The 19,450-nt window shown below is 44.2% G+C and overlaps 2 protein-coding genes and 1 pseudogene across 6 annotated transcripts in view; 1 reads left to right on the top strand and 2 right to left on the bottom strand.

Annotated features, from left to right (window-relative positions):
• Positions 1-6,872, bottom strand: part of EIF4ENIF1 (eukaryotic translation initiation factor 4E nuclear import factor 1) — a 44,799-nt gene extending 37,927 nt beyond the window's left edge. For 2 of the 4 annotated variants that reach the window (XM_028124724.2, XM_028124725.2), the window contains exons 1-2: positions 6,752-6,832; positions 5,680-5,802 (exon numbers count right to left, since the gene is read on the bottom strand). In XM_028124724.2, coding sequence (XP_027980525.1) covers positions 5,680-5,775 — 96 coding nt within the window. In that variant the 5' untranslated portion in view covers positions 5,776-5,802; positions 6,752-6,832. Of the gene's footprint in view, positions 1-5,679; positions 5,803-6,439; positions 6,459-6,751 lie in introns of those variants that run through there. The other 2 variants (XM_028124721.2, XM_028124722.1) reach the window with 2 other exon arrangements.
• Positions 6,873-10,998: 4,126 nt separating this feature from the next.
• Positions 10,999-19,450, top strand: part of SFI1 (SFI1 centrin binding protein) — a 94,207-nt gene continuing 85,755 nt past the window's right edge. The window contains exons 1-2 of one of the 2 annotated variants that reach the window (XM_028124710.2): positions 10,999-11,190; positions 18,101-18,229. In XM_028124710.2, coding sequence (XP_027980511.2) covers positions 18,133-18,229 — 97 coding nt within the window. In that variant the 5' untranslated portion in view covers positions 10,999-11,190; positions 18,101-18,132. Of the gene's footprint in view, positions 11,191-11,213; positions 11,832-18,100; positions 18,230-19,450 lie in introns of those variants that run through there. The other variant, XM_088019288.1, reaches the window with a different exon arrangement.
• LOC114225219 (putative dispanin subfamily A member 2d) lies at positions 18,640-19,215 on the bottom strand (annotated as a pseudogene).

Genomic DNA, 19,450 nt, shown 5'->3' with positions numbered 1-19,450 from the left:
CTTCCCGGCGAGCAGGGAGCCAGATGTGGGGCTCAATCCCAGGACCCTGGGATCATGACCTGAGCCAAAGGCAGACGCTTAATGGACATTCTGACATTACAAAGAATTTCACACAAGTCACTTACATAAGATGAAAAAGAAATATTCTTTACCTTTGTAGGCTGAATTTAATTCGTAAGAGTAAAAAGCTCAACTTTTTAAAAATTAACAGATATTTTGTAAAAAACAACAAAACCAGAGTTTCATTTCATTGTTAGTGGTCAAAAGACTAGAAGTGACTCAGTACCTTACGCGCGTGTGCGTGTGTGTGTGTGTGTGTGTGTGTGTGTGTGTGTGCATGCCTGGCTCTTCCAAAAGAAGGCAAATGTCCCCAGAGCAGCATTTGGGTTGGGTCATCCGCCTTTGACCTCCTGTCCCCACCCTCCACACACCCACTAGCATTGGGGTTGGTCATCAAGCTCTTAGATGGTTGCTGACTGACCAGATATTCATTCTGCCAAGTCAGATGACTTTTCTGAAAGGATTAGACAGCTGTTAAAAATAGATCACAACAGGGTAATGGTACCCACAGATGATAGCCAACACAACAGTGAACTAACAACATAGGGGGTACATGGGATACATTCTACCATCCCCCACTTATGAAGTTTGTTGCTGCAGGCACCATTTAGAACAGTTCTTACAGGCAGGTCAGGATTCGAAGGATCCTGCAGAGCTGTTAAGCAGGACTTTGCACTTGGATTCATCCAAGCATTTAATGGTGGCTATTTGATGCAAAGACTTTCTTCTATTGAAAGATTTGAAACTAAGGAAATGGGAATGGAGGGAAAAACAGAAAAGTCTGTTTTCTCTGTTGATCTGGCCAACACAATAAAAATAAACCTTGGCTTTTAAATGTCTTTATACAACTGAAAAAAATATAACGTGTAAAGTAGGTAAACACTAGAAGGAAACTTAAAATCATTTTCAGGGTGGTGGCATTACATATTCAACAGGACTTTCTGGTTTCATGTTAAAATGGAAATGGTTACTGTGACATTTAAAAAATAAGCATCTTGATCTAAAGTTGGGATCTAAAGAAGGTATCTGAGTACGCCCCTTATTACATCAGAAACAGTTCTCAACACTTACTGTGTGCCAGCCACTCTTCTAAGCACTTGACATGCATTTTTCTCATTTATTCCCCACAAAAATCCCATGAGGTAGACACTATTCCACCCACATTTTACAGAGGAAAAGGATGAGAATCAGATAAGTATATGGCTGAAGGCCACACAGGGTAAGCAAGTGGTGAAGCAGGGGATCCTAAAGCAGGCAGTGGGGCTCAACGCCCCTATCCTACCCTCTTCATTGCTTCTCTTGAGGACAAGGGAAGGTGCATGACGCCTCCCAGCAGCCGTCACTCAGTGTTGGGTTTGTCCCTGCCCAGTGAACTACTGGGAACTCTGAGTCAAACTGCCCCATCCTTGGGCAGGCTTCCCTTAAGCCAGCCTCCATTCACAGCACCCTTTCCTGAATCAAAGGCCCTACCCACAAATTCCTATGTTAAAGGTTCCAATTGTAAAATGACCAGTTCCTTATCTAGCTAGAAGTTTCCACCATGAGCAAATAGGAGAGGATACTCATGGGGGGCAATGGCCCTGAATCCCAACTTTTCAAGATGACTGTTCCAAGAATTGAAACAGGTAGGAAAGAGCAATCAGAAGACAGTGTTGCCAGCCGACCCCTTCTAAGAACTTCCAGTTAGCTAGGTTTTCTGAACAGCTGAAACATTAAGATTGTATAATAATTTCTCATACCATAATTCTGCCTTCCCAATAGGCATTGTTATTTTTTTATATTAGCTTAAGAAGTTTGCAGTGAAATATGTCACTGAAATGCCACCTGTTAGAGGTTATTTCTCAACTCAGTTTTTGGAAAATATAAGTTATCAAATGAGATCTCTGTATAGTTAAAACTTGACCATCTGACTATTGACTTCAACCTAAGATTTAAATCCTACTTCCTCTTTTCTCAGAGGCTAGACTTCAGTCTTGCAACTGATTCTCTCCAAGAAGGCTGGGAGAATTATTCAAATCACTCCACTTCAGGTGCTTGTCTATTTTTTTTTAATGCTTTTAAAGCAAAAACATAGGGGTGCCTGGGTGGCTCAGTCGGTTTAGTGTCTGTCTTCAGCTCAGGTCATGATCTCAGGGCCCTGGGATCAAGCCCCACGTCGGGCTCCTCACTCAGTGGGGAGCCTGCTTCTCCCTCTGCCCCTTCCTGCCCCAACCCCCCATTCATGCTCTCTCTCAAATAAAATCTAAAAAAAATATGTAGAAAGCAAAGACATAAACATGGCTGTATCACCGTGATTAACTATCCATCAGCTACAAATTAGGGTGGATTCCTTTGAAGATCCCTATAGACACTGGTCACTAAAATGGTGTCAATTTGTAACTAATCAAGGCAATGAAGAGTACACATGAAATTAAGCTCAGATAATCCAATGCCCACTTTTTAGCTGGTAGATTTAACGTATATGATTAACACTGGTCAGTATCAACCTGAATGTTATGAGTGTTCCCTGCTTTTATACCCTGTTCAACTGACAGGTGGTAACACTTAAGGAATCAGTGGCAAGAAACAGGAGCAAAGGAGTAACAGTACCAAGTATGTATACTCTAAAATCAGTCTGTCCACTCAAAGAAAAAGAACATGAATCTGAATAGTGGAACAGTCCAAAGCATTTTTTTGCTTTGTTTTGTTTTGGAGCAATAAATGGTATCACTATACCCCAAGAACTGGTAAAACAAGGACCTCTGATAAAGGTAAGCTGATGGGTCCTAAAGTTTTTCCATTAATAAGCATGACCACCTCATCTTTTTTTTTTTTTTAAGATTTTATTTATTTATTTGACAGAGAGAGGCACAGTGAGAGAGGAAACACAAGCAGGGGGAGTGGGAAGGGAGAAGCAGGGAGCCTGATGCGGGGCTCAATCCCAGGACCCTGGGATCATGACTTGAGCCGAAGGCAGACGCTTAACGACTGAGCCACCCAGGCACCCCTTGTTTTGTAAACCAATGAGTTTGGTTTGAATCAGTCAGAATTCCCTGAAAGACTTAATACATGTGGATGGCTGGGCCCTACCCCTAAAATCTGATTTAATACCACTGAAATGGGACGTGAGTTTTGTATTTCTAACTGGTTACCAGGTGGCGCTAAATGCTACTAGGAACTACTCTTTGAGAACCACTGTCTAAAAACACTCTTAATCCATGATTTTGCGGTGAGATCCCACCCTGTAGCCTCCAAAAGTCCTTCAACATAATTCACTTTATAAATGACACATTTAAGTACCACCAGAAACAGATTTTGGTCTTAGGAACCTGGCCTACCAATATGGACCTTATGGGCTTATAAATTAAGGGCTCAGACTCTCAGGATAACAGGTGTATATGATAAATCCATTTGTAACCATCCCAATTAATCATCACTGAGGCCTAGGGGTAGGCTTGAAAGTTTCTAATGTGATTCTAACTTGACTTCCTGAGACATTCATGGAAACACAATGGACACCAACTGAACCCTAGGGAGTAATTATGCATCCGAGTTGCTCGACTACATCAACACCATATAACAAGTTCTCCAAGAAGACCAAAGCCTTGCTACTCAAAGTATGATCAGTGGACCAGCAGTACAGGCACAACCTGGGAGCAGGTTAAAAAGCTAGATTTTGAAACCCACTCGTGACCTAACAACCAGAATTCACATTTTACAAGGGTTTATTGGTAATCACCAAACATATCAACGTTTAGGAAGCTGGACTAAAGAATGCCATAACCCACAGGTGACTCTGATGTTACCCTGAAAAGCACTAGGCCAAACTCCTGGACTCCTCCACTCTCATGGAAAAAACCCTATAATTCTGAACAGAGTATTAACATTATCTCATAAAACGAATGAATGCTAAACTAAGAAAGGTCAAAGTTTAAGAAGCCCTCTCATCTGGTGAATGTGTTTTTTTGATCTTGTAGTAAACATCCTATGTTTACCAGTTTTTATAAAACACATAACTTACAAAAATCAGAGAACAATTTCCTTCTCCTGCTTCTAAACTTTCTAGCCCATGAACTTGAAGTGGCAGAAACATTACTAAATGTTTTATTTACACCAATAATTTGATCTCAATATGGAGGTAAGGAATAGGATGGCTCAAGTATTATTCCAGTTGTGCAAAAGACCATTTATTATAGTTCTCAGAACACAGGATTGTTTCAAGCTTTCTTCAAAGAGGAAGGCTTAGTTTGCCTCAAGTACTACATTACTAGAGTGTGAGAAACACGTATATATGAAATCACTACCCAAGCACTACCTAAACATGATCCCAAAACTGACATTAACTAAATCTTCTCTAATGGAGTGGACCGTAAACCAATCTCCAACTAAAGTTGGTAAAGAAGACCATTAAATCTAAACTCCACTGTCACTAATCTAAAAAATGCTTTTCTTAATCATTTCTTTGAGGCACATTTATCTAAGTATGACAGAATTCTGAGACTAGACTATCAAAAATGGGCAAATGGGCAATATTGAGCTTCTTAATCTTTACACACAAATTCTAGCCTAAGAAAGACTACCTTCCCCCAAAATGACTTAAGCCTAAATACGGATATACATAAAGATGACATATACATCCCATCCTCTGATCAGTGTGAAAGTGATGCAAAAGCCTCTCTGTGTGGACTCTACAAGTAGAATACTTTTCTGAATAAAAGTGCTAGGAGAATTGAAATCACATAAGCTTAAGAAAGCAGTTCAAGTTAGTTCCCCTTCATTGAATAAGCTTTTCTCCATTCAGAATTCACCTGTCAACATTTTAGGTAATGAATTTAAGCTGTGAAAGTTATTCAAGTACTCTCAGGTTTGAGGAAAAACCACATTTGTGAAGACCAAATCTGAATAAAATGCCATCAGTTCTTTTTTTATGCTAAAAATGAATATTCCTCTGACAGCACTAGATACTTTATCAAGTGGGTCTGAGTAGTGGCCCTAGTACATAAACAAGGCCTGACTTCAAATATTAGCCAGTCAGTATTCTGGAAAGTCAAGGACAATACCACATCAGAACACCTGACTGGGTCCATACTTAGGAAACAGAGATGGGACCAACTAGAACATGACTCTTCTCATCAACCGTCCCAAGAACACTTTTTTGTACTCTGCCCAATACATTTCAGGGAATGAGAAATGAATTCACATCTCAATGAGTCCTGTTAACCCCTTCAGAAACATCAAGAGACCAATAAGATACTGAAGCAAGAGCTTAAGTACAGGACCTTGAGTGATTTGCATGCCGGAACTGGAATCCTTACTCTAGAGCATCAAATCAGTAACATACCAGTTACACACAGTTGTTATAGAACATGTGTGCCAACATATGCTGATCCACAAATTCATATGCCATATGAGCCAATATTTCCTCTACCCAAAAGAGAATTAGAAGCAAGTTCTAGTTTAAACTGCATATTCACACTTGCAGAAAAAAGTTCAAAGCAATGCTTTATTAAATCTAGTTAATATTCTGTCTATATAGTCAGAACGAGACTCTCACTTTAGATAATACTAATGAAATACCTACACAATGTTACTATCTCCCCACCTATAAAGAAACACTATTTCATTAGTAACAATGCTTACTTTTGTATAGCGATGGGGGGATTTGGAGGTTGGCTGCTTCTTCAAGTCAAGGAAAGCATCTCCATTTTCTGTTTCACCCAAACTTCTCCTATCCATGGCTCCTTGGTCTACAATTCTTTGCACCTGGAAGATAAATCAGCAAAACTGTCATGGGGAACAATACATTTTCAGAAGTCTTGACCGTTTAAAACACTGAAACTCTTATTTCTTAAACGACTACCTTTAAAAAACAAAACCTCGCCCAACAAAACCAGAACCCATTTGGAAATAGAATGACTGGTACTTTATCTCTTCTAGTAAAGTGCTCTAAGAATCAAAAGGCTAAGGAAAGCCTAAGGGGAAGGTACCCATATCAGGGCACAGCCTTTAAGCAGCTTTAAGACAAAAAGAAACCAAAATTAGTCACTGCCACCCATGAGGACCATTCAGACAGTAGTGGGGAAGTTTCCCGAGTGGGGGCAGGTAGGAGACTGGTTGGGGTTGGGGATCCGGGAAGTCGGACTGTGGTAAAGTGCCTGTCACTTGCCAATGGACGGCGCCAGCTGCCCCTTGTTATCCAGAGGCCAGGGGCTGAGGCCCGAGCGCCCCTCACCCGACCGGCGGCACCTGTGGCCATGTCAGGGGTGCCCGTGGCAAGGAAGGGGCGAACGCCGGCTCCAGCTCCGAAACTCGGCTCGGGGCCGCGACCCCAACCCCCGGCCTCTCGCGCAGGCCCCGGCCCAGCGGCCTCCTTTGGAGGAAGGGCGGGGACTGTACTCACGGAGGGGAGGCGGGCTGGAGGGAGCGGGGAGGCCGAATCCCCCGGCCCAGCCGCTCTAACTGGAGCCGGCGCAGGGCCGCCGCCGTCCGCCCCGGCCCGGCGGCTCGGGCCCCGCCAGCCCGCCCGCCCGCCTGCCTGCCTGCCTGCTGCCCGCCGGCCGCCCGGCTGGCCTCGCGCCCCTGCCCGCCCCCCGCGCGCCCCCCGGCGCTCGCGCTCACGCACGCGACCCCAGGAGCAGCGCGCCCGCGCTCCTGCCCTCCTTGCGGCCCTTGGCGCGAGGCGCCCCGGCTCCCGCTGCCGCCGGGCCCTTACTCGGTGCCTCCGCCGCTCGGCGGCCCTTTGCCTCGGCCGCCGCTCCCCTCCCCGCCGCCCGCGCCGGTCCGAGGGCTGCTCCGCGAGGCCTTCGCTCTCGCCCCCCCACCCGTTTGGACTGTCTCTCTTCAGCCGCCGTAACCACAGCCCAGCCCTCCGCCCCTCCTCCCAGGCCCCCTCCCCCTTAATAACTCCCTCCACGCACCCGGGCCCCAGCACCGCCTTCGCCACTGCGCGCCCGGATGTGAGGTGGCCGCGGCGGTGCCGGGCGGAAAAGAGAAACATTGCGGCGCGCTCCCCGGGCGCCGGCCCCAGCGTGCGCCCGGAGGCGGGGAGGCGGAGGCGGGGAGGAGATGGCGACGGCGGGGAGGGGGCTGGGGCAGCGGCGGCGGAAGTCTTTCCCGGTATGCGCAGGCGGTCGTCCTGGGCAGCCTTCGGGAGGACGCTGCGTTCCCACGAGCGCTTCGGGGCGGGGCGGAGCGGAAAGGGGCGGGCGGTGCTTGGAGCCTGCAGTCCGCGCCTGCCATCTCTCCCTGGGAGGCGGTGGTCCCAGCGCTGTCCGGGTCCGGGGTCCGCGTCCTGGTGCGACTTGGGAGCGCGACGACTGCTGCATTCGCACGGTTCGCGACGGCGGCGAACTGTGGGGTTTCGGCGGTGGCAGTCTGAGGCGAACCTGGGGGCTTTTGAGCCTGGCGTTTGTGGGCTCGAATCTCAGGTTTTTCATTAGTGGTGTACTGTTGGGCAAAGCCCTTTTTCTTCCTTCTTTCTAAAATGGCTCCTCTCTATAAATTTATGTGATTGTGTTGTTGCATTAACAAACTTGCCACCATTGCTTTTGATTGAGCTAAAGGCGACTGACAGATTCATTGAAAGGTTCCCCCCCGCCTATAACCCGAGTCTTTACAAGCCTGCACGGGAAGGGGAAGTGCGAGTGTGTTTGGGTGAAAATGAGACGGCGAATGTGAAGCGCATAGTACAAGTGGCGAGACTCTGGCAAATGGGTGCACAGCAATGCAAACATAATTTTCCTACTCTGAGAAATGAGAGTAATTGCCGTGCTGGGGAGGAGCCATCCATAAAGGTTTGACGGAGATCACATGTGAGCCTGGTCTGCAGGAATATCCCCAGCCTCAATTTCTGTCGTGTGCGACCGCCCGGGGTTGATGTAAAATGTTACATGGGCGTAGAGGGAAACGCAGTTTTTCTCGCTAAAGGGTAGTGAAACTTCCATTTCTTTGAAGGGGCCTACTTTGAACTTCACTTGTAAAATAAGGGGATTGGGCATTGAGTGATCGCCAAGTTCCCTTCCTATGAGTCTTGGCAACCGAGAAAATTATGAAAACATTTTTCTTTTCGTCTGTAATACTGAATAAAATGTTTCTTTTTTTTTTTTTTTTAATAAAACGTGTTAACTATCTTTGTAGGCAAGAGGCAGAGGGAAACACTTGCAGATTGGGCCGGAGTTTGCATCCCAGTTCTGCCACACCCTACAGGCTGGGGTTAGGCCATTTCTTTATCCTTAGCCTTGGTTTTCTAATCAATAAAATTGGAAAGATGATAACCCATCTCACAGGGGCTGTTATCAATATTAAAAAGGATAAGTTGGGTAAAAAGCCTTACACAACCTCCGTAAAGCTGCTTTTTTTTTTAAGCCTATTCAGAGGCACATTGTAGGTAATCAAACAATGCTCGTCTTAATATTTTAGAAATCAAGCTGCTTTTGGAATCAGGTTCTTCCTAAGGTTGAGGATAATGGTATAATCCTTTTGCTATCGGGCATAATGAAGAAGGCCCATTCTTTGAAGTTCTTATATTCTGGTTCTGCCAGTAGGTGTGAAACCTGAGCCAGTCATTTCGTTTTTCTGGACCTGTTTACTCCTTTGTCAAAAAAGGATAGCAGTACCTACTTTTCAGGAATTAGAGATACTAACATTGTCCTAGTAATCTATTCCTGTGTAATAAACTACCCGAAAACTCAGTGGCTTAACTCAATATTTATTTTGCACCCAAGACACCTGGTTTCTGCTCCATTTAATGGTTCGCTTACTCACATATTTGGTGCTTGGTGGTGGCTGTCGGCTGGGGTTCCTGGAGCTGTTGACTGGAACGTTTATACATGCCCTCTCTGTGGCCTGAGCTTTTCTCACAACATGGTGGCAGGATTCTGTGGGCAGCCAGTTGCTGAACTGCCTTTTCTAACCCAGCCTCAGAGTCATTCAGTGTTCTGCCACATGCCGTATTCTATTAAGTCACTAAGGGGAGGGGACTTAGACTACTTTTATGTAGACGTGTCAAAGAATTTGTGGACATATTTTAAAATTACCACATACACATAAAATCTGCTCAAGGCATTGTAGCTACCATGGTAGACGCCTGACCTGGAGCTAATCTATCCTAGTTGGGATGTACTCTTCCACCAAGCTCTCCTTTAGTATCTTGTAGAACCTTGGTCTCACCTCACTTATCTCTGAGACTCTCAATTTGTCCTTGTGAAATGAGATGCAAATTAGTACCTGGGAATAAAGGTAATAATTTACTAAGGGAGGGTCACCTGTGTTGTGCAAAACCTAGATGCTTGCAAATCCTTGTTTAATTGTAGCTTTTGAATATTCGGTAAGAATGATAGTTTGTAATTGTAAATGCCCCTTTTTGCAATTAATGAATTTTTAAAATACCTGTATGAGAAGGCTCCTTGAGAGAATAAGAAGTTATTTACTCTTGTTCTTTACTAAATATTTGAAAGAGTTTAGGTTCAGTTGTTCAAAGTTTGGGACTCAAAAGTTCAGTCAGTTGGGGGAAATGAGCAGTCCAAGAGCAGTAGAGAAGCAAATGAAAATGCTAGAAACCTAGTAATTTTTAAAGCAGCCTAATCTCAGAAAGTTGGGATTACTCAACTAGACAGTGCCTCTCTAAATGCGTTTTCCTGTTCAGTTTTTCTTGCTCTAAGGGTAATCCCTGGTTCTAAGAAAGAGTTAAAACAGTTTCACAGGTGTGTGGCATAATGTACTCAGGTTAAGGACTATAAAGAAATTAAGGGACTTTTGGAAGACCACACAAATTCTTTGCAGAGCCTCTACCCTTTCTGGTGCTTTACACCAGAGCCAGTACTTACAACAGAGTACTTACAACAGAGTAAGTGCAGTACTTAACAACAGAGCCAACTGAGTAAGTGCTGCTCCACTAGCTGTTGTTACTCTATACTGTTCTAATCTTTCCTGACAGGAATAATTATTTGCATTAATAACTCGAAAATGCCTTTCATCCCTTCCTAAATTAGTCAAAGTTGATGGTAGTAGAGGTACATGACGGGAATAAAGCGTCAGCAAATCATCTAGAAAGCATAAAGTACTTCTAAGACTAATTTTACAGTTAGTAAATATTAGTGTTAATTTGAAACTCACTAAATTAGTCATCCCTAAAAGATTGGTTCCCGTGTCCTGCTAAAGTGGAACTTCTTTTAAACACCTGTTTTTTAGTAACAAATTAGCATATGTAGAAAATAGAGCAAAAATGCAAACGACCTGTGTGATTTTAATCCCAGGACACCCAGCAAGTATTTTACCTCATATTTGCAATATAAAATCTTCCAAGCATTTAAGTACATAATGCTAGCCTTTGCTCTCTCCACCAAAAATCTCATGTGCTTTCAAATGTTTTACAAAGAGGAGAAAAGCATATGAAAATGGCCCACCTACCTTCCCTTACTCCTATTTTTAAAAGATGATCAGAGTTCTTTAAAAAAAACTTAACGACTATTTACTAACAATTAGTGCTTAACTACATTTTTTTAAGGAATGGTTCAGAGAAGATCCCAGCCTGGGATACTTTAAAATCGGGGGCCGCGGAACACCTCCCTTGGCCTTCAGATTGACAACCTCCCTGGTCCACGCATGCGCGCGCCCTACTACTTAGGGGCTGGCTCGCACCGGCTGGGAACCATGGAGAACCAAGAGCTAGAGAGGCTCACGCGGGAGCCTGGCAGTGGGGGGGAAGAACCTTCGTCCGCGTGGGTCTCATCCCTAGTCCTTGCCGCGTGAGGCGTAGCTCGGAAATCCGATTCGAAATAACTCCTACTCTTGTCTAAGCTCTGAGCTCTGAGAAGCGACTGGGCCGAGTCCGCGAGCCCTCCTTGAGTTTGCACAGACGTCGTATTCATCCGCGCACTTTGGGGCCAACACAGCTTTGCCGGTGCCCCGCGGCTGCCACAAGGAGGCGTGTCACCTCTCGGACTGAGGCTGCGCGAACTCCAGAGTCCCTGGAGGGACGTGGTACACGCACGCCGCGTCGCCGTGGAGACAGGGGCGGGGCCGGCGCGGGACTCGTGTGCAGAGACGCGGGAAGCGCTGAGGAGGTTGTGGGCTCCGCGGGGCCGAGGAGCGCGGGCCGCGGCTGCCCACTCCGGCTGGGAGTTCGCGAGGCCGGAGTGTTCGGCTTGTCAGGTATGAGGCCTGGTCGCATCGTCTCCAGCCTCTGAGTGGCTCGGCCTCCTCGGTTTGGAGTCCAGCGGCGAGCGCACGTCCCTGTGGACTCTCCTCTTGGGGCCTCCGCTTCCCTCTCTAGGAGTGCAGGCGATGCTTCCTATCCACCGACTGTGATCTGGGAGTGGAAGAGGTGTGAAGAGAGTGCGCAGGACTTTCGGAGCCCGCCTTCCTCGCCCAGCGCGGTCCTTGCGTCCTTCTTGCCGGGTGCTGCTTCCCGTCGCTTCTAGTCGCCTGGGCTCCGAGCGCCGTTTCCTCCCGCGCGTCTGGTGCGCTGCAGGCGAGCGCCGGTGCCTGCATCCTTGCAAGGCTCATTTGCATGCGCGGATCCGAATCAGGAGTTTCTAGATCCCTGCTGCGTGGCCAGGCCCGGGGCTAGTGTGCACAAACCTGGTGGACCTCATCTGAACGCAGAGGGCCCAGCAGATCAACAACAGTGAAGCCTCACCGGCAGCGGGAGATAAATGCTTCCTTACTATCTCATGGGAGGCAGTTCAGGTTTCTTGTCAGCCTGTGGAGAAGCATAGTAAATATTTGAACGAATGGTGTTAGGGACCTGAGTACCAGTCCGGCCCTACCTCTTGGCTAATGACCTCAATTAGGTATTTCGTCTGTAAAATGAAATGGCTACCACCTGTTTGGGTGGCTGTTAAAAGGCAGGTTATGAATGAAGAATGCTTAGTACTATCTATACCTGACAGAGAGTACCCGCCAATAAGTGTTTTTTTTTGTTTGTTTTTTTAATTTATTCGTTTTAGATCTCATGGTGCCCGCCCAAGTGCCATGGAAGTATGAGGCTTGGAGGTGTCAGGGAAGGCTTCCTGGAAGAAGTAGTTGAAACTGTTTTGGGTGCTTAAGATATAAATTTAGGTCTTTCCTTGTTTTTCGTTAGGAGGATCATTGATTTCTCAGTCATTGTTAGCAGCTGCAAAGTACTATAGAAACTTTTTTTTGGTAAGATTTTATTTACTTATTTGACAGAGAGAGAAAGAGCATAAGCAGAAGGAGCAGGCTCCCCCCTGAACAGGGAGCCCGATGCGGGGCTCGAGATCATGACCTGAGCCACCCAGGTGCCCCCTGTGGAAACTTCCTTAAGAAGTTACTTAATTTTTCAAGTTAACATACATGACTTTAAAAACCAATATTAAAAGCTTATAATAGAGGGGCGCCTGGGTGGCTCAGTCGTTAAACGTCTGCCTTCGGCTCAGGTCATGATCCCAGGGTCCTGGGATCGAGCCCTGCATCGGGCTCTCTGCTCCTCGGGGAGCCTGCTTCTCCCTCTCCCACTCCCCCTGCTTGTGTGCCCTCCTCTCTCGCTGTCTCTCTCTCTGTCAAATAAATAAATAAAATCTTTAAAAAAAAAATAGAAAATAGCCCACGTCCCAATTATAATTTCCATTCTGCTAGCAGTTTCTCCTGATCTTATTTATAAGTTGGAAGTATATATCCTTATGGGCGATATTTCCTGATTTTTTAATTTTACACATAAAGTGTTGACTGTTATCCGTGGAAGATAAGTGGTCGGTGTTATATAACATTTCACAGCTGTACCAAGTAGAGTACTGCAACTGTTCTTTCTTGTACATCCCTTTTTTTTTTTTTTCTGAAAATGAATATCTTGGGCGCCTGGGTGGCTCAGATGGTTAAGCGTCTGGCTTCGGCTCAGGTCATGATCCCAGGGTCCTGGGATCGAGTCCCGCATCGGGCTCCCTGCTCCTTGGGAGCCTGCTTCTCCCTCTGCCTCTCTCTCTGTCTCTCAGGAATGAAAATGAATATCTTATTTTCTCATTTGCCTAGTACTCATGCACAGGTCGTTAAATTTTTTTTTTCCTGAATGCATCAGCATTTCTCATATGCTTATCTAATTTTTTTGCAAAATTACTCTCAAAACTGTCCATTTCATCTTTTTCCTGGAGATCTTCCTCTGTTCTGATCTGGTGGTTCTGTGCCTGCTGTACTCAGTTCTAATCCAGAAACTTTTTTTTAAAAAACTTTATTTGAGAGAGGATGAGAGAGAGAGCACATGAGAGGGGGGAGGGTCAGAGGGAGAAGCAGACTCCCTGCCGAGCAGGGAGTCTGATGCGGGACTCGATCCAGGGACTCCAGGATCATGACCTGAGCCCAAGGCAGTCGCTTAACCAACTGAGCCACCCAGGCGCCCCCAGAAACTTATTTTCACATCTATCCTGGGATTTGCTTTTTGCTATTCTCTTATATTGAATTTGCTGTTGCCTGCGTTCCTTTTTTTCCCCTCTGTTTGCTTCCTTGGTTTTGGGGATACATTTTCCTTTAATAACTACTGCTTCTACTTCCTCCTCCTTTTCTTTCTTTAACAGCTTTATTGCAATGTAATTCATATAGAATACAATTGACCAATTGAAAGTCTTCAGTGGTTTTTAATATATTCAGTTATGCAACCATCACCAAAATCAATTTTAGAACATTTTCATCACCCTGAAAAGAAACCCTTAACGTTAGGAGTCACTCCCCATTTCCCTTCAATCCTTCCAGCCCTAGTCGTCAGGCATTTACTTTGTGACTCTATAGGTTTATCTGTTCTGGACATTTCATATAAATGGAATCATGATACATGGTCCTGTGTGATTGGCTTCTTTCACCTAGCATGCGGCAGTATGCATCCATGTTTTAACATGTAATAGTAGTGCATTTCTTTTTATGGTTGCATGATATTTCATTGTGTGGATATACCATATTTTGTCCATCCATGAGTTGGTGGACATTTGGGCTTTCACTTTTTTGGCTATTATTAATAATGTTGCTGTGAACATTCATATACAAGTTTTTATATAGACATTTGTTTTAAGTTCTCTTGGCTATGTACCTAGGAATGGAACTGCTGGGTCAAATGGTAACTATATTTATCTTTTTAAGGAATTGCCAGTTTTCCAAAGTGGCTGCACCATTTTACATTATCACCAGCAGTGTCTGAGGGTTTCACTTTCTCTACATCCTCACCAACACTTGTTATTATCTTTGTCTTTTTTTTTTTAAGTTTAATTTTTGAAGTAATCTCTACACTCAAGCTCAGACTCACGACCTTGAGATCAAGAGTTGCCTGTTCCTCTGAGCCAGCCAGGTGCCCCAATCTTTCTTTCTTTTTGATTGTAGCCATCCTAATGGTTATCTCATTGGGATTTGATTTGCATTTCCCTGATGGCTAATGATATTGAACATTTTTTTTTTTTAAGATTTTCATTTATTTGACAGAGAGAGACACAGTGAGAGAGGGAACACAAGCACGGGGAGTGGGAGAGGGAGAAGCAGGCTCCTCACAGAGCAGGGAGCCCGATGCGGGACTTGATCCCAGGACCACGACCCAAGCTGAAGGCAGACGCCCAACGACTGAGCCACCCAGGCACCCCTTGTTTTTTTTTTTTTTTTAAAGATTTTATTTATTTGACAGAGATAGCGAGAGAGGGAACACAAGCAGGGGGAGTGGGAGAGGGAGAAGCAGGCTTCCTGCTGAGCAGGGAGCCCGATGTGGGGCTCAATCCCAAGACTCTGGGATCATGACCTGAGCTGAAGGCAGACGCTTAATGACTGAGCCACCCAGGTGCCCCGATACTGAACATCTTATAATGTGCTTATGGACCATTTATGTACTTTTTTTTGAGAAATGTCTATTCATATCCTTTGTCCATTTTAAAATTGGGTTTTTTTATTACTGTGTAGTAAGAATTTTTTTAAAATATAATCTAGATATGTGTTTTAATAGATTTGCCAGTATTTTCTCCCATTCAGTGAGTCGTCTTTTCACTTTCTTGATGGTGTCCTTTGAAACACAACTATTTTTAATTTTGACAACATCCAGTTTTCCTGTAACTTCTCAAGAATGAGATAGCTTAGGGGTGCCTGGGTGGTTTGGTCAGTTAAGTGTCTGTCCCTCCCCTCGGCTCAGGTCATGATCCCAGGGTGGTGGGGTCCTGGGATCCTGCGTTGGGCTCCCTGCTTAGTGGGGAGCCTGCTTCTCCCTCTCCCTCTGCAGCTCCCCTTGCTTGTGCTCTCTCGTACTCTCTCTCAAATAAATAAAATCTTACTAATAAAAAAAAAAGGACAGATAGCTTAAACTTTTTCTCCTTGCATGGGGAAAAAGTGTTTGATCTCTGACGTTTGGCCTCTGTGCAGGACCTTTCATCTGAGGATTTGCATCCTTCAGTTTTGAGAGACTTTCTTCTTTTCTTTTTTTTTTTTAAGATTTATTTATTTTAGTGAGAGAGAGACAGTTTGCATGAGCCAGGGGAGGGGCAAAGGGAGAGGGAGAGAGAATTTCGAGCAGACTCCATGCTTAGCTCAGAGCTCACAACCCTGAGATCAAGACCTGAGCTGAGATCAAGAGTCAGACATCTAACCAACTGAGCCACCCAGGCGCCCTCCCAAAAATTAATGATAATTCTTTAATTCATTAAAATTATTTCATTAAAATATTTTTTAGATTAGAAAAAGTTTAAAGTTTAAGTTTCCCTGATTGTTTCATATTTTTTGTTTGACAGTTGGTTTGTAGTTAGTTAAAATCAAGATCCAAAATCAAAGTCCATACATTGCATTTGATCTACATCTTAAGTGTCTTTTAATGTATAAGTTTCCCCTCTTTGCAGTTTATTTGTTGAAGGAACTGGGTCGTTAGTCCTGTGAAGTTTCCTACATCATCGATTTTGCTGATTGCAGAATCATTTTTACTCCCTGTATTTTTTGTAAGTTGGTACTTAGTTGTAGATGATGCTTGATATTTAGATTCAAGTTCTTGGCAGGAGTACATCACAGGTCGTGGACTTCCTCAGATTTCTTCATTTGCTTTGCTCTCTTTCTTGTTGGAGGTCACATCCAAATCTCTTGTGATTCTTGATTGTCCATTCATACATAAGTGTCAGCAACTGAGAAATTAGTTACACGCTCCCAGTGTCTGAGCAGGACTTGCAGGTTTGTGAGCTTCTCTCTAGGGGCGAGCGTGTGTTTTCATTGAGGGAGGTAGGGAACAGATACAAGAATCTTGAGACCTTTTAGTTTTTAGCTTCTTCTGCAAAGGTTCTTCCAGTCTCCTGACTGGGAGGTACCAGTCGAGCTGCCAGAATTCTGGAAGCAAGGTATGGAGAAGAAGCTGGATACCCTGGCTGGCAGGGTTGGGAAGGAGACCAGTGGCCCCAAATGCTCACCATGTAGACTTTCATTCAGTCACCTCATTTGTGGCTTGTGGCTTCAGTTCTGGGAGCCATTCCTTTGTTCCTTCTAGTTCTGAGCTCTTCTGAGATTCTGTGGGCCTGCTTCTTGTTGGTATCCCACTCTGTAGGTATTCTAGAGAATCATTACAACAAGACATGAACCCAAGGCGGTGACCCATTTATTATAGCAGTATTTAGCCAAAAATCCCTGTTTGAAATATCCTTTATTTACGGAAATAGTCACTAATGGTGACCTTTGTTACTTGGAGTGTGATACCAGAAAGATGAGGAGGACAAACGTTTGATCTCAGTAAGGTCTATTCGTTTTGTATGGGTTAACTTTCTTTTCTGGCTAATTCCTTCTCTGTCATTGAAATATGTGACCTTGGTTATAAAGGGTGATTTCATTCTTTTAGAATGAATGTCTTATTATAAATACCTCACAATTACTCAACATAGGACAAGTCCACCCTATTAGTTTTCTTCCACTGTGTACTTAAATCTTACTCCTTTTTCTTACTACTTGAATTAGTTTCCAAAGGCTGCTCTGACAAAATAGTATATACTTGGTGGCTTATAAACAACAGAAATGTATTGTCTCATAGTTCCGGAAGCTAGAAATCTGACGTCAAGATGTCAACAGGCCATCCTCTTTCTGGAGGCTCTGGAGGAGGATCTGTTTCATGCGTTTCTCTTAGCTTCTGGTGTTGCCAGCAATTCTTGGTATTCCTTGCCTTGTGGACACATCTTTCTAGTCTCTGCTTTCATCATCACATGCTGTTCTCCCTGTATGTCTTTCTTCACATGGCATTCTCCTTTCTGTGTGTATCTGTCCCTCAGTCTCATCCCCTTTTTTTATAAAGATGCCAGTCATACTGGATTAAGGGCCCACCTTATTCCAGTGTGACCTCATCTTAATTACATCTGCAAAGACAATTTCTAAATCAGGTCAATTCATAGATACTCAGGGTTGGGACTTCTTTTAGGGGGACACAATCCAACCCACAACATTGCTATTCTTTGTGCTAAGAAATAAAACTATGTTCCTTATTGGTTCATAATGAATATTACTGGTAGAAATTATCACCAAATGAAAATGGAAACTGTACACGGTAATTTACTATTGACCCAAACTCCCTGGATATTCTTAGAGGTAACATTGACAACCAAAAAAATTAGGCAAAAAATAAAATCTAGGCTTCTCCTAGTGTTCCTGTGAAGGGAAGTCGGAGGTCTTAGAGCATCACCTGGATAAGAAGAATGAGCCAGTTATAGCCTTTTGAGTGTCATTCTCTCTCCTCCCAGTTTCCTTTCTTATGAAATAACTTTTTTAATTTTTTAATTTTTTTATTATGTTATGTTAGTCACCATACAGTACATCATTAGTTTTTGATGTAGTGTTCCATGATTCATTGTTTGCATATAACACCCAGTGCTCCATGCAATACGTGCCCTCCTTAATAGCCCCATCACTGGGCTAACCCACCCCCCCACCCCCCTCCCCTCTAAAACCCTCAGTTTGTTTCTCGGGAGTCCATAGTCTCTCAAAATGCAATTAAAAAAATTTCATAGACTTGCCATGTTCATCTCATGTTGAATTAAGAAGAGATTAGGAGCTAGCATGTAGCTGTTCAGAAATGTGACTCCTAAGAGGCTTCAGATAATTTACTCTCCTTTTCCCTCTTTTTTTATAGTTAGAAAGGGAAGATAAAAGACTTTTTGATTCATGAAGAATCTGCTCACTGAGAAGTGTATATCAAGCCACTGCCAAATTTCCATCAAAAGAGAAGTAAGCAGAGAATGCAGAGGAAGGTGGACTCCAGGTGAGTGATAGGACTTAATAAAAAAAGATAACTGAAATTGTGACCCATATAAAAACCTGTAAACATTTTGTGTGTAAAAATGATAAATAATAAAAAAGTAGTTTCTTCCTAAATCATGAGTGGTGAGAAAGGAACTTTGGGTAAGGATTTTTTTTTGTTGATATTTTGGGTTTCTCATCTAGAGTATAATGTACATTTTATACCTAACAGAGTTCAAAACCATTTTGAGTGTGTGGGAATATCCATCATTAAAATTATGATTTTGAGCAAGAATGAGGATGATTTTGCTGAGTTTGGAAGTTCTTTTTTTTTTCCTCCCCACACACAAGTACTTTATTGAATTCAATTGCAGCCTGACATGTATATAAAATTCTGTGATAGGAGTGACAGCCTCAGGCCATGGGCAGCTGCTAATAGCTTCCATAATGTTTTATGTTCTCTGAAATTGCTTAGAAAATTATCAGTGAGCCAGTGGCAGAAATAATGTTGAAAAATAATGATGAACGTCGGGCTCCCTACTCAGTGGGGACTCTGCTTCTTCCTCTGCAGCCTCCCCCGCCATGTTCTCTCTCTCTCTCTCTCTCTCTCATAAATAAATAAAATCTTTAAAAAAGAAATAGTGATAAACGCAATGATCAGAAGGAGGCCTAAGAGCAGGGCCCAGATGTTCAGGCACTTGGTGGTGGAGGCATAGGCCTGGGCCCCAGCCACATCACCACCCTCTTCAGGTCCTCAGACTTAATGGAGTAGGTGAATGCCACGAAACCCAGGCAGCACAAGTTCATGAAGATTGTGTTGAAGAGGGACCAGATGATGTGGTTGGGCACCGACATCTTGCGGTGGATGTTGATCATGGTGGTCGCCGTGGGAGCTGAGCTGTAGGGCACCTGGAGTACAGCTACCTTGTGCTCCTCCTTGAGCATCTCATAGGTAGTGGGGACACCAGTGTGGGCACCAGGAAAGAAGCGCTGGGAATTGCCATTCATGGTGCTAGATGGAGTAGCTGTGGTCTGGATGCTGGACAGTGCTATGGGCCCTCCATTTCCCCAGTAGTTTTATCCCCCGAAAGATGCCTTTTTTGGTGTTTGGGAAATCCTGATGTTGGAAGTTCTAACACCCAAGGCTGACTGTATTTTGGATCTTTCTCCTGCTTTTGATCATGGTTACTTTCAGCCTAGATGCAGGTTCTTTTGATTTCCAAATAGCAGAATCCAGCTCTGG

Source organism: Eumetopias jubatus, unplaced genomic scaffold, assembly GCF_037043125.1.
Source record: "Eumetopias jubatus isolate StellerSeaLion01/CBP00866 unplaced genomic scaffold, mEumJub1_p1.0 scaffold_16, whole genome shotgun sequence".
Lineage (NCBI taxonomy): Eukaryota > Metazoa > Chordata > Mammalia > Carnivora > Otariidae > Eumetopias > Eumetopias jubatus.
The sequence above is the reverse complement of the archived record's forward strand: the minus strand, read 5'-3'. Positions and strand labels throughout refer to the sequence as shown.